Genomic DNA, 15,454 nt, shown 5'->3' on the forward strand with positions numbered 1-15,454 from the left:
CAGGGATTGACACATAACTCAGTAACAGCCACCGAGACGTGAGGAGACATCTGTTAGTGCCCATGGGAAAGAGAAGCTTCACCTATCAATAGAGAAAGCCACTAAAAAAAAGACCTCTCGGCTGGGCGCGGTGGCTCACGCCTGTAATCACAGCACTTCGGGGGGCTGAGGCGGGCCAATCATGATGTCAGGAGTTCCAGACCAGTTTGGCCAACATGGTGAAACCCCATCTCTCCTAAAAATACAAAAATTAGCTGGGCGTGGTGGCAGGTGCCTGTAATCCCAGCTACTCGGGAGGCTGAGGCAGGAGAATCGCTTGAACACGGGAGGCGGAGGTTGCGGTGAGCTGAGACCGCGGCATTGCACTCCAGCCTGGGCGACAGAGCGAGAATCCGTCTCAAACAAAGAACCTCTCTTTGCTTGGAAGATGTGACATTTGAAATGCTGCAGCCATTCTGCTATCATAAGGAAGGGTCCAGACCCACCAAGCCCAGGAGGCCAGTTGACACAGGATGAAGGTTACAAAACACAGCCCTTGATAATATCTGGTCTGCAGTATCTGGATTTGACTGGAGCCATGCCTCAGGCCTGGAATTTTCAGTTTCAGAAAATAAATAGGTGGAAAGAAAAAAATCCCACCTTCCCCTCTTTTGCTGTTGCTTAAACCAACTGAAGACCGATTTTCTGCCAACCGTAACTGCAAGATTCCTAACAAAAATGACATTAAATAGGAAAAAATTTATCTACTATCTACATGTGGGCACAATTCCTTCAGGATTATGTATGCATTGTATGCATATTTAAAACCACTTTACATATTTTATCCTTCCCTTAAACATATCATAAACCATAAGCATTTTTATATGCCTTAAAATATTTTCATGACCATACTTTCTCATGGCCGCACAACATTCCACTGTTTGAAGGGTGAGAAGTAGAATATTTTGGTTGATATATATGTTTATGCATATATAAATATATACATAAAATGTTAAAAGTATGTGAAAAAACCTTACTGACCTTTACTGACCATTTTCAAACATTTCCTGATTGAAAGTCCTAAGAGCTAAATTAGTGGATTAAAGCATATGAATATTCTTGAAACTTGAAACACAACTGCTAAGCTGCCTTCTAGGAAGCTGGAGCAGTATAGAATTACAATAGTCTTGTATCGGAGTAGTTGACTGTTGCACTTCATCATCACACTGAGCCCTATTATTCAAGAGGTGAAAAATCATATCTCATTTTAATGTGAATGGATTTAATCACTATTAAGATTTGGCATTTTGTAATGCTCACTGGTCATTATATTTTTCTTTTGTAAATGCATATTTATGTGCTGTTTCTTTAGCCGCTGAGATCTTTGGGGTTATTTTCTAGGTGATCTGGCCTCTATGTATTAAAGGTATTGACCTCTTGTTTGCCTTATTGTTAACAAATATATCTTCTGGTATTTTATTTACATTTAGGATACTTTTGATGTATGGAAATATTTAAATGTTTTCCTCTGAAACTTTTTCTATTGCTAGTAAGTTTAGAAAATCTTTTTACATCTAAAGGTCATATATTCATCAAATTTATTTGTAGTTTTAAACTTTTTAAGTACTTTAATTTCTAGGGTACATGTGCACAACGTGCAGGTTTGTTACATATGTATACATGTGCCATGTTGGTGTGCTACACCCATCAACTCATCATTCACATTAGGTATTTCTCCTAATGCTATGCCTCCCCTAGCCCCCAACTGCCTGACAGGCTCCGGTGTGTGATATTCCCCACCCTGTGTCTAAGTGATCTCATTGTTCAATTCCCACCTATGAGTGAGAACATGCGGTGTTTCATTTTCTGTCCTGTGATAGTTTGCTCAGAATGATGGTTTCTAGCTTCATCCATGTCCCTGCAAAGGATGTGAACTCATCCTTTTTTATGGCTGCCTACTATTCGATGGTGTTTACGTGCCACATTTTCTTAATCCAGTCTCACTGATGGACATTTGGGTTGGTTCCAAGTCTTTGCTATTGTGAATAGTGCCACAATAAACATGTGTGCATTTTTTTTTTATAGTCGTATGATTTATAATCCTTTGGGTATATATCCAGTAATGGGACTGCTGGGTCAAATGGTAATTTTAGTTCTAGATCCTTGAGGAATCGCCACACTGTCTTCCACAATGATTGAAACAATTTACACTCCCACCAACAGTGTAAAAGTGTTCCTATTTCTCCACATCCTCTCCAGCATCTGCTGTTTCCTGACTTTTCAATGATTGCCATTGTAACTGGTGTGAGATGGTATCTCATTGTGGTTTTGATTTGCATTTCTCTGATGACCAATGATGATGAACATTTTTTCATGTGTCTGTTGGCTGCATAGATGTTTTCTTTTGAAAAGTGTCTGTTTGTGTGCTTTGCCCACTTTTTAATGGGGTTTTTCCTTGTAAATTTGTTTGAGTTCTTTGTAGATTCTGGATATTAGCCCTTTGTCAGATGGGTAGATTGCAAAAATTTTCTTCAATTCTGTAGGTTGCCTGTTCACTCTGATGGTAGTTTCTTTTGCTGTGCAGAAGCTCTTTAGTTTAATTAAATCCCATTTGTCTATTTTGGCTTTTGTTGCCATTGTTTTTGGTGTTTTAGTCATGAAGTCCTTGGCCATGCCTATGTTCTGAGTGGTACTGCCTAGGTTTTCTTCTAGGGTTTTTATGGTTTTAGGTCTAAACATTTAAGTCTTTAATCTATCTTGAATTAATTTTTGTATAAGGTGTAAGGAAGGGATCCAGTTTCAGCTTTCTAATTATGGCTAGCCAGTTTTCCCAGCACCATTTATTAAATAGGGAATCCTTTCTCCATTTCTTGTTTTTGTCAGGTTTGTCAAAGATCAGATGGTTGTAGATGTGTGACATTGTTTCTAAGGCCTCTGTTTTGTTCCAATGGTCTATATATCTGTTTTGGTAACAGTGCCATGCTATTTTGGTTACTGTAGCCTTGCAGTATAGTTTGAAGTCAGGTAGCATGATGCCTCCAGCTTTGTTCTTTTGGCTTAGGATTGTCTTGGCAATGCGGACTCTTTTTTGGTTCCACATGAACTTTGAAGTAGTTTTTTCCAATTCTGTGAAGAAAGTCATTGGTAGCTTAATGGGGATGGCACTGAATCTATAAATTACCTTGGGCAGTATGGCCATTTTCAGGATATTGATTCTTCCTATCCATGAGCATGGAATATTCTTCCATTTGTTTGTGTTCTCTTTTATTTTGGGCAGTGGTTTGTAGTTCTCCTTGAAGTGGTCCTTTACATCCCTTGTAAATTGAATTCCTAGGTATTTTATTCTCTTTGTAGCAATTGTGAATGGGAGTTCACTCATGATTTAGCTGTTTGTCTGTTAATGGTGTATAGGAATGCTTGTGATTTTTGCACATTAATTTTGTATCCTGAGACTTTGCTGAAGTTTCTTATCAGCTTAAGGAGATTTTGGACTGAGGTAATGGGGTTTTCTAAAAATATACAATCATGTCATCTGCAAACAGGGACAATTTGGCTTCCTCTTTTCCTAACTGAATAACCTGTATTTCTTTCTCTTACCTGACTACCCTGACCAGAACTTCCAACACTATGTTGAATGGGAGTGGTGAGAGAGGGTATCCTTGTCTTGTGCTGGTTTTCAAAGGGAATGTTTCCAGTTTTTGCCCATTCAGTATGACATTGGCTGTGCGTTTGTCATAAATAGCTCTTATTGGGAAATGTTCTATAAATACCTAGTTTACTGAGAATTTTTAGCATGAAGGGCTGTTGAATTTTGTTGAAGGTGTTTTCTGTATCTATTGAGATAATCATGTGGTTTTTGTCATTGGTTCTGTTTATGTGATGGATTACGTTTATTGATTTGCATATGTTGAACAAGCCTTGCATCCCAGGGATGAAGCCGACTTGATTATGGTGGATAAGCTTTTTGATGTGCTGCTGGATTTGGTTTGCCAGTATTTTATTGAGGATTTTTGCATCGATGTTCATCAGGGATATTGGTCTAAAATTCTCTTTTTTTGGTTGTGTCTCTGCCAGGCTTTGGTATGAGGATGATGTTGGCTGCAAAAAATGAGTTAGGGAGGATTCCCTCTTCTTCTATTGATTGGAATAGTTTCAGAAGGAATGGTACCAGCTCCTTTTTGTTCCTCTGGTAGAATTCGGCTGTGAATCCGTTTGGTCCTGGACTTTTTTTGGTTGTTAGGCTATTAATTATTGCCTCAATTTCGGAGCCTGTTATTGGTCTATTCAGAGATTCAATTTCTTCCTGGTTTAGTCTTGGGAGAGTGTTTGTGTCCAGGAATTTATTCATTTCTTCTAGATTTTCTAGTTTATTTACACAGAGGTTTTTATAGTATTCTCGGATGGTAGTTTGTATTTCTGTGGGGTCCGTGGTGATATCCCCTTTATCATTTTTTTATTGCATCTATTTGAGTCTTCTCTCTTTTCTTATTAGTCTTGCTAGAGGTCTATCAATTTTGTTGATCTTTTCAAAAAATCAGCTCCTGGATTCACTGATTTTTTGAAGGGCTTTTTGTGTCTCTATCTCTTTCAGTTCTGCTCTGATCTTAGTTATTTCTTGCCTTCTGCTAGTTTTTGAATGTGTTTGCTCTTGCTTCTCTAGTTCTTTTCTGATGTTAGGGTGTCGATTTTAGATCTTTCCTGCTTTCTCTTGTGGGCATTTAGTGCTATAAATTTCCCTCTACACACTGCTTTAAATGTGTCCCAGAGATTCTGGTACATTGTTTCTTTGTTCTCACTGATTTCAAAGAACATCTTTATTTTGGCCTTCATTTGTTATTTACCCGGTAGTCATTCAGGAGCAAGTTGGTCAGTTTCCATGTAGTTGAGCAGTTTTGAGTAAGTTTCTTAATCCTGAGTTCTAATTTGATTGCACTGTGCTCTGAGAGATTGTTTGTCATGATTTCTGTTCTTTTACATTTGCTGAGGAGTGCTTACTTCCAATTATGTGGTCAATTTTAAAATAAGTGCGATGTGGTGCTAAGAAGAATGTATATTCTGTTGATTTGGGGTGGAGAGTTCTGTAGATGTCTATTAGGTCTGCTTGTTGCAGAGCTGAGTTCAGGTTCTGGATATCCTTGTCAACCTTCTGTCTCATTGATCTAATATTGACAGTGGGGTGTTAAAGTCTCCCATTATTACTGTGTGGGAGTCTAAGTCTCTTTGTAGGTCTGTAAGGACTGGCTTTATGAACCTGGGTGCTCCTGTGTTGGGTGCATATATATTTAGGATAGTTAGCTCTTCTTGCTGAATTGATTCCTTTACCATTAGGTAATGGCCTATTTTGTCTTTCTTTTCATCTTTGTTGGTTTAAAGTCTGTTTCATTAGAGACTAGGATTGCAATCCCTGCTTTTTTTTTGCTTTCCATTTGCCTGATAGATCTTCCTCCATCCCTTACTTTGGGCCTACGTGCGTCTTTGCAAGTGAGATGGGTCTCCTGAATTCAGCACATTGATGGGTCTTGACTGTTTATCAAATTTGCCAGTCTGTGTCTTTTAATTGCAGCATTTAGCCCATTTACATTTAAGGTTAATGTTGTTATGTGTGAATTTGATCCTGTCATTATGACGTTCGCTGGTTATTTTGCCCATTAATTAATGCAGTTTCTTCATAGCATCGATGGTCTTTACAATTTGGCATGTTTTTGCAGTGGCTAGTACTGGTTGTTCATATTTAGTGCTTCCTTCAGGAGCTCTTGTAAGGCAGGTCTGGTGGTGACAAAATCTCTCAGCATTTGCTTGTCGGTAAAGGATTTTATTTCTCCTTCACTTATGAAGCTTAGTTTGGCTGGACAGGAAATTCTGAGTTGAAAATTCTTTAAGAATGTTGAATATTGGCCCCCACTCTTTTCTGGCTGTAGGGTTTCTGCCATGAGATGCGTTGTTAGTCTGATGGGCTTCCCTTTGTGGGTAACTCGACCTTTCTCTCTGGCTGCCCTTAACACTTTTTCCTTCATTTCAACCTTGGTGAATCTGAAAATTATGTGTCTTGAGGTTGCTCTTCTCGAGGAGTGTCTTTGTGGTGTTCTCTGTATTTCCTGAATTTGAATGTTGGCCTGCCTTGCTAGTTGGGGAATTTCTCCTGGATAACATCCTGAAGAGTATTTTCCAGCTTGGTTCCATTCTCTCCATCACTTTCAGGTACACCAGTCAAACGTAGATTTGGTCTTTTCACATAGATCCATCTTTCTTGGAGGCTTTGTTTCTTTTTCGTCTTTTTCCTCTAACCTTATTTTCTTGTTTCATTTCATTAATTTGATCTTCAATCACTGATACCCTTTCTTCCACTTTATCGAATCAGCTATTGAAGTTTGTGCATGCGTCACAAAGTTCTCATGCCATGGATTTCAGCTCCATCAGGTCATTTAAGGTTTTCTCTACACAGTTTATTCTAGTTAGCCATTTGTCTCTTTTTCAAAGTTTTTAGCTTCCTTGCGATGGGTTAGAACATTATCTTTTAGCTCACAGAAGTTTGTTATTACCGACATTCTGAAGCCTACTTCTGTCAACTCGTCAAAGTCATTCTCCTTCTAGCTTTGTTCTGTTGCTGGCGAGGAGCTGCAATCCTTTGGAGGAGAAGAGGCACTCTGGTTTTTAAAATTTTCAGCTTTTCTGCTCTGGTTTCTCCCCATCTTTGTGGTTTTATCTACCTTTGGTCTTTGATGTTGGTGACTTACAGCTGGGGTTTTGGTGTAGATGACCTTTGTGTTGATGTTGATGCTGTTCCTTTCTGTTTGTTAGTTTTCCTTCTAATAGTCAGGTCCCTCAGCTGCAGGTCTGTTGGAGCTTGCTAGAGGTCCACTTCAGACCCTGTTTGCCTGGGTATCACCAGCAGAGGCTGCAGAACAGCAAATACTGCTGCCTGATCCTTCCTCTGGAAGCTTTGTCCCAGAGGGGCAGCCGCCTATATGAGGTGTCTGTCGCTCCAACTGGTAGCTGTCTCCCAGTTAGGCTCCACGGGGGTCAGGACCCACCTGAGGAAGCAGTCTGTCCATTCTCAGAGCTCAAACACCATGCTGGGAGAACCACTGCTCTCTTCAGAGCTGTCAGACAGGGATGTTTAAGTCTCCAGAAGTTGTCTGCTGTCTTTTGTTCAGCTATGCCCTGTCCACAGAGGTGGAGCCTAGAGGCATTAGGTCTTCTTGAGCTGCAGTTGGCTCCGCCCAGTTTGAGCTTCCTGGCCACTTTGTTTACCTACTAAAGCCTCAGCAATGGCAGATGCCCCTCCCCCAGCCAGGCTGCCACCTTGCAGATGGATCTCAGATTGCTGTGCTAGCAGTAGACAAGGCTCTGTGGGCGTGGGACCCACCAAGCCAGGCAGGGGAGAGAATCACTTTCTCTGCGGGTTGCTAAGACCTTGGGAAAAGTGCAGTATTTGGGTGGGGGGTGTCCCGTTCGTCCAGGTAATCTGTCACAGCTTCCCTTGGCTAGGAAAGGGAAATCCCCTGACCCCTTGCACTTCCCAGGTGAGGTGACGCCCCACCCTGCTTCAGCTCCCCCTCCGTGGGCTGCACCCACTGTCCAACCAATTCCAATGAGATGAACAAGGTACCTCAGTTGGAAATGCAGAAATCACCGGTCTTCTGCGTAGATCATGCTGGGAGCTGCAGCCTCGAGCTGTTCCTATTCAGCCATCTTGGCAACTCCCTTTTTAACTTTTTTTTTGACATGGAATCTCGCTCTGTCACCCAGGCTGGAGCATTGTGGTGCAATCTCGGCTCCCTGAAACCTCCACCTCCTGGACTCAAGCAATTTGCCCGGCTTCAGTCTCCCAAGAAGCTGAGATTATAGGTGCATGCCTGGCTAATTTTTGTATTTTTAGTAAAGATGAGGTTTCACCATGTTAGCTAGGCTGATCTCGAACTCCTGACCTCAGGTGATCTGCCACTCTGGCCTCCCAAAGTGCTGAGATTACAGGCATGAGCCACCGCTCCTGGCCTTTAATTTTTTTTTTTACTGTTTTTGAAATTTATTATAGTATATGTTTTAAAGTAAGACTTTAATGTTTACTGTCCCCCCAAATTGCTAACAAGTATTCCATTACCATTTATTGCATAATCTCCACTAGTCTGATGGATTTATAATGCCTCTTTTCTGACATATTACATTTTTATTGCTATCAAGGGCTATTTCTAGGCTTCATGTGCTATTCTTGAATCTGGCTGTTCTTGAGCCAATTAAAACTCACACTAACTTATTACATCACTAATATGATTCCATTAATAAGCCCAAAACTAACTTAATAAGTACTGATATTTTACCAAAAATGTGTTTCTATCTAGAATCATTCATTTAATCATTCATTCAGATTCTTTATAACTTTCAATAGTTTTTATGTTTTCTTTGATAGTTCCTATTATCTTTCTGTTAAGGGTATTCCTAGACATTTTATTTATTTTTTTTTGCGATGGAGTCTTGCGCTGTCACCCAGTTGAGTGCAGTGGCATGATTTTTGCTCATTGCAACCTCCGTCTTCTGGGTTCAAGTGATTCTTGTGCCTCAGCCTCCCGAGTAGTTGGGACTACAGGTGTGTGCCACCACACCTGGCTAATTTTTATATTTTTAGTAGTGACAAAGTTTCATCATGTTGGCTAGGCTGGTCTTGACTCCTGACCTCAGGTGATCTGCCCGCCTCGGCCTCCCAAAGTGCTGGGATTAGAGGCATGAGCGACTGCCCCCAGCCAACATTTTGATTGTTGCTGTTGGAAAATTTTAGAATTCTTAATGCTTTCCATTTGGTCTTCCCCAGAAACTGGAAAATCCGGAATCACTGATTTAAACAGATGAGGTGAAAAGAACTAGAAGAACCACTGTGAACAGATAAGGTATCTTGAATCTTGGGAGTTGTTCCATGTGGCGGCTAAAATAGTTCTCTGGAAACATCTGCCTGTCTGTCTCTCTCTCTGAGACCATACAGTTTCCAGGTTCAGCACTTAAGTTTCCTCAACATTTAAAATTAGATATTAAAAAATGTGTTACATAATGAAAACATTTTTAATCATTCAAAACATTTTTGTGATAGAATTACCCAGAAAAAGACAGCACTTGCACAGAGGGTTATCCGTATACATTTTCCCCAGGCAGTAAAAGGAATACGTTCTTCTTCCTAATTACAAAAACAAAAAAAGTTTAGTCAATCAAGGGATTACGGTAATAAAATTATTTTTCTCCTGACTGGCCAATAAATCTTAGACTTAATTTTAAAAAATTAGTTTGCAAGCATAGTCTCCTTACTCATAATTGCACTTTTTTGTTAATAATTTCAAAGTCACACATCACAAAACATGTGCAGTGTTCATTTTAATAAGTTTTTGGAACATGCAAGCATGAATAAACTGTTTATTGGCCATGACCTGAGCTCAGGAATCTGGGTGTCTGATGGTGCCATGCTGCAAAGCTAAATTCTGGGCTTGTCTTAGGTTTCAGAAATCGCTGATGATAGCGCAGAGCCCAGGCAGAACAAAAAGTTTCCTAGATGTCTGCAATACTAGGTATCCACTATGTGTTTCCTGGTTGGGCTTTATATATTAATTTTGAATGATAAATTTTTAGAGGATTTCCATTTTATAGTTCATAAAAATATATTTAAGTTCTTAAGAGTAGAAATCAACCCTCTACATGATTTACCTGTATTGTAAGAGCAGCCTAATAATAGCTGCAAATACTTACAGAGTATAACTCTGTGCCAGGCATTATTCTAGGTAGCTTCCACACATTAACTCAATCCTTAGCTGCAATCATGAGGAAACAACTGTATTATTCCCATTTTATAGATGTGGTCACTGAGGCACAGAGAAGTTAACTAATTTGTCCAACATCACCCAACTAGTAAGTTGCTATGTTCAGACATGAACTCTGGCATCAGAGACTTCATTCACCATCACCCTATAAGGCCTCTCTAAACACAGGGAGGGTATGTGGGCAACAAAAATGAAACGAGGAACAACCATAAAGAAAAAGGGACCTTCACTTGCAATGTTTTAGTAAGCAACATTTCAATGGAAACTTAACTTATAAGCTGGCAATTGTAACTATAAAATTGGCAGGTTTAAATGACCAAATTGTCTTTTCTTCAGTATTTTTCCCATGTTGCTGGTATTATAAGATTTTTTAGTGTTCAAATGACTTCATAAACATCTAATTTTGTTTAAGTTTTGGCTTTCATTTCTGAATATACAATCTTTCAATAACATATGCTTTGACCCTGCCCTCTCTAGTAAACAGCAGGAACTATTCATAATGGGGATTCTTTGAAGCTTGTTACACTGTGAAAGACAAATGTCACTTTCTACTGGTAATTGAACCTTGTTTTTTTCCCATTTGTAAAAGGAAGAGATTGAACTGTTCCCTCTGGTTCCTTTTAGTGCCAACATTTTGTAAATCTGTGATTCAATTTATAAAACCTATAGTTGGGAACATTTTCAGACATTCTTGGTAAAAGCATTTTCTTTCCAAGAGCTATTCGTATTCAGAACCTACTGTTCTTATGCTGATGACTTCAAGTACAATCAGCTCAAAGTTTTCTGCGTTGATGGAAAAGAGCTAGAATGCGGATGATTTAAAAATCATCTTTCAGGGACTTTGGAATATTTATACGGACAGAATACAGTTTTTTATTTTTGGAGCAGTGGTAGCAGCAGCAAATCTACCTTTCCAATGACATAAAATACCTAGCACAGTACCTGAACAGAGTTGGACCTCACAAAATACTTTGCTTCTTCCTCCATCCTTTCTCCAACTTTAGGATAAAGGCCACACTACTTTCTGCACATCCCAACCAGAAGGTGGAGCAGTGACTGAGGCTCACTGCAAGATAAAGAGGCAGCTGGTCTAGGATGAATAAGGGGCTGGAATAATGAAAGTATATGTGAAAAATTGAGAATCAACTATAAAAACCAATGCCTCTTTCCTTATATATCTATGTCACAGTAAAAAAATTTTTTTTGTATTTTTACTGTTTTTATGAAAGAAGGGGCCCCATTTATCTCCTGTGGCTACTGTTCTAAGCAGTGCTTCTTCACTTTGGCTGCACATCAGAATCACCAAAGGAGCTTTAAAAAAATCCCTATGCTCAGAATACCCCCAGGTTACCAAGTACCAGAGTATGTAGTGATGGAACTCAGGCATCAATATTTTTTAAGCTCCCCCAGGTGATTCTAATGTGTGGCCAAGGAGGAGAACCACAGCAGTAAGTAGATTAAACTGCATCCAAATATGACCCTCCTTACCTGAGTAATCTCATTTATCACTACGTGAGTGCATCGTGCTTCATATTCTGGTCGGGCTTGTTCTTCCTGCTGTAACTCAACAGTATCCCATTCATACTCAAGTTCTGCCTGGCGTCGCTTCCAAAACTCCAAAAACAAGGTAACTAACAGAGAGACAGAACAGCTTGTGTGGATTTTCGATGATGATTGATGTTTCAGAAATCTGTACTGAATAATATTAATTATCTATTGTACTGGCCTGTTTTCACACTGCTGTAAAGAACTACCTGGACTGGGTAATATATAAAGGAAAGCGGTTTAATTGACTTACAGTTCTGCATGGCTGGGGAGGCCTCAGGAAACTTACAATCATGGTGTAAGGCAAAGGGGAAGCAAAACACATCTCACATGGCAATAGGAGAGAGAGAGCAAGGGGGAAAGTGCCACAGCTTTAAACCATCATATATCATGAGAACTCACTCACTATCATGAGAACAGGATGTGGGAAATCCACCCCCATGATCCAATTACCTCCTACCAGGCCCCTCCCATGACACATGGGGATTACAATTTGACATGAGATTTGGGTGGGGACGCAGAAACAAACCACATCATCCATAATACTTCTGTATATGGCAAATCAAATCTAAATTATAGGATATACTACTATTTAAAAGGGAAAAACATGATTTTAAAGAAAATGCTGGTAATTTACAACATTATCAAATAGACTATAGATTCTGGGAAAGGCAATGTGATGGTCAGAAGACATGTGAGTATGTCTGACACTGAAGCATATGTTCTAGCACTTTATTGCCAACTAAAACACAAAAAATGGTCACAGTTCCAAAGGAGCTCATGGTCCATCCTTCATCTGCTTTTCCCCACACCCTCCTTCTTGTACTCCCCTTTCCTTCCTAAGGGCCTAAAGGAGAAGAGGATTTATATGGGATGTCCCAAATAAATTAATATTCACTCATATGGAAAACTGATGTTTTTCTCAATCTTATGTAAAGTATGACTAAAATAATTTTTTTAGGAATCAGAATTTTTAACTTTAAATACTAAATAAAACATTAAATGTTAATTGAAAAATGCAGTTTCAGGGTAAATACCCTATGCCCTTCTTTTAATCAGACTGCTAACCCTAAGTCCTTCCTATAAAGAAATTCTGTAATTACCACTCTTCTATTTACAAACATTCGTTGAGTGTCTACTATCAGCTGGGAATAAAGAGAAAACAAGACAAAGTCCCTGCTTCAAGGAGCTCCCTAGGCATTTGGGAATTATACTGTCCTTGAAGTGACAGGTATAGTTGATTATTAAGAGGGATATGATAAAGGTAAGCACAGGTTGCTCTGGGCACATAGAGCCAGAACATTTAACTGGGTGTTTCCGGGAAGGCCATCCCAGAGGAGGGGACCACTGTGATGAGTCCTGAGATGCCTCAGAGCTGATTAGGTGAAAGCGGTGGTGAGTGGAAAACTAAGGCCACCTGTGAGCTGCACATGCAAAGGCAAGGTGGCCAGAGAGCCAGGTACTTTCCCAAAACTGCAAACAATCTGGTAGTAAGTGAAAGGTGTGATGGAGGTGAGGCAGCCAGGTAAGAGCTCTGCAGGGGCACATCACAAAGCGTTTGCTGTGCTTTGAAAGGAGTTTAGAGAGTTTAACGTACAGGTGGAGGAGCCTTTGAAGGTAGTCTAGAGTGAGACTAGGGGCAGGGAGACCTACTGGCAGGTACCTGATGTGGCAGGATCCCTGAGGGATGTTGAGCAGGTAGACAGATGAATGCTGGTATGACAGAATGATGCTATCCAGGTTTCTGGCTCAGGCAATATCCTAAATTCTAGTGGCATTCCTTGGAAATAGGAAGTGTGTTAAGAAGGTCAAGTGTGTGGTTTGGTTATGATCAGATGCAATGCATGTGGACTACTCAAGAAGAAATGTCCAGTAGACAGGTAAAAGTCTACAACGTAGGAGGAAGATCTGGGTTGAGCTGGATTTTCACTGTTTCAAGTGGCAACTGGGGCCATGAGAGAAGGAGATTATTAAATGAGGTGCAGGGTAGTAATCACACCCTGGCTGCATGTAAGAAGGACCAGGGAGCTTTTACGGAGTACCGAGCTCAGGTGCCACCCTGTAAATTACGATTTTTGGTCTGGAATGGGGCCTGAACACAGTTGCTTTGCTTTTTGTTTGTTTTGTTTTGTTTTTGAGGTTTAATACGCAGTCAGGGTGGAGACTCACTGAAGTAGACAGTGAAGAGAGCCAGAATGAAATCATGCAGACCCTGCAGCGGGCAGCCTGAAATGCAGGAGGCAGTCTTGGGATGCACCTGTAAGGAGCAAGAATCCAACACCCCCCAATGGCAAAGACAACTGAACATGTTTAAAAGCACTCACTTCCTAGCAGTGTTTGTTTTGACTACTACTTTTCCAGTAAGTTAGAGTAGAAATAATCTGGATGTTGGAATCAGGATCAAACTGTTGAGTGTTTTATACAGAGGGTGATGGCTACTGAGAAACAACCCAGACGTTTGTGCTTCTGTACCTGCCCAAGGGGAAATGAAGTGAGTATTGGCTTCTTTGTCAATGGGATGGAAATCTAGAGGGCACCATGTTCTTTTGTGGACTGAGCTGTGACTGGGTGGTCTTGCTGCCCAGCTGAGCCATGCTGGTCTCAGGTGGCAGATACTCCCCAAAGAGACCCTGTTGGGAGGAATGAGCCACCCATGAACCCTCCTTAGGCTGCATATGAAGCAGTATAACATACACCACCCACTTACTAAAGCTCCCCAAGGTTCTGCATCTCCTTGATAAAACTCCCATACACCTCAATCAACAGAGGACCCTACTTTTTAATCTACCAAGAATCCTAATGCCAGTATTGCATATGTCCCCACCCCTGAAGCTCCCTCCACTCTGTCTCCCTCTCTGTAACTATGAAATCACTCCACTGGTCAGGTGCATTCTCTCAGAAAGGGCACGCTTTATTCCCTATGTCAACCCTTCTTCTGCCCTTCAAAATATTAATACATAGCACTCATGCATCCCAACCTGTATCTGCTTCGAGGTCTACTGTCTATCATACCCACTGGAATGTCACCTTCACATGTGCAGGGATTTGGTTTTCTTCATAGCAGAAGCGCTGGGACATAGTAGGCACATAACGAATGAATGCACTGAATGGACAAACTGAAGGAAACCAGCCAGAAACTGGAGGACCCCCCTACCTGGGGAATCATCCACTCAGAGGTCCCAGCTGACTCCAACTGCTCACCTCTACACATAACCATCCACTCTCATTTCCTGCTATGCTAGTCTACTTGGGCCTTCAGTACCTCCTGTACAGATGTACCTTGATTTATCATGCTTTACGGATAGTGTTTTTATCTTCTTACAAATTCATGGTTTGTGGCAACCCCACGTTGAGGCTGTATCAATGCCATTTTTCCACAACATGTACCCACTTTGTGTCACATTTTAGTAATTCTCACATTTCAAATTTTTCATTATTACTGTATCTTTTATAGTGGTCTGTGATAAGTGATCTTTGATGTTACTATTGTAATTGTTTTGGGGCAACATGAAGTGCACCTATATAAGATAGCAAAATTAACAAATGTGTGTGTTCTGACCATTCCACTGATTGGCTGCTCCCCCATCTCTCTGCCTCTCTTCTGGCCTCTCTATTCCTTGAGATGCAACAATAGTTGCATCTAACTGCTAACCCAACAATAGTTCCATCTGATGCCATAGTGAAATTAGGCCAATTAATAACCCTACAATGGCTTCAAGGTGTTCAAGTGAAACAAGACTCACACATCTCTCACTTTAAGTGAAAACTAGAAATTATTAAGTTTAGTGAGGAAGGTGTATCGAAAGCTAGGCCTCTTGTGCCAGTTTGCCAAGCTGTGAGTGCAAAGGAAAAGTTCTTGAGGGATATGAAAAGTGCTACTCCATACTGGTTATATACCCAAAGGATTATAAATCATGCTGCTATAAAGACACTTGCACACGTATGTTTATTGTGGCACTATTCACAATAGCAAAGACTTGGAATCAACCCCAATGTCCATCTGTGACAGACTGGATTAAGAAAACGTGGCACATATACACCATGGAATACTATGCAGCCATAAAAAAGGATGAGTTTGCATCCTTTGTAGGGACATGGATGCAGCTGGAAACCATCATTCTTAGCAAACTATC

The 15,454-nt window shown here is 40.5% G+C and overlaps 1 protein-coding gene across 6 annotated transcripts in view; it reads right to left on the reverse strand.

The window, feature by feature from the left end:
* ANO6 (anoctamin 6) overlaps positions 1–15,454 on the reverse strand; it is a 225,571-nt gene that overhangs the window by 33,598 nt on the left and 176,519 nt on the right. For all 6 annotated transcript variants that reach the window (XM_033222339.1, XM_033222341.1, XM_033222340.1 and 3 more), the window contains 2 exons: positions 11,265–11,407; positions 9,065–9,142 (listed from right to left, as the gene is read on the reverse strand). In XM_033222339.1, coding sequence (XP_033078230.1) covers positions 9,065–9,142; positions 11,265–11,407 — 221 coding nt within the window. The remainder of the gene's footprint in view (positions 1–9,064; positions 9,143–11,264; positions 11,408–15,454) is intronic.

The sequence above is a fragment of the Trachypithecus francoisi genome, unplaced genomic scaffold, assembly GCF_009764315.1.
Source record: "Trachypithecus francoisi isolate TF-2019V2 unplaced genomic scaffold, Tfra_2.0 Lachesis_group11, whole genome shotgun sequence".
NCBI lineage: Eukaryota > Metazoa > Chordata > Mammalia > Primates > Cercopithecidae > Trachypithecus > Trachypithecus francoisi.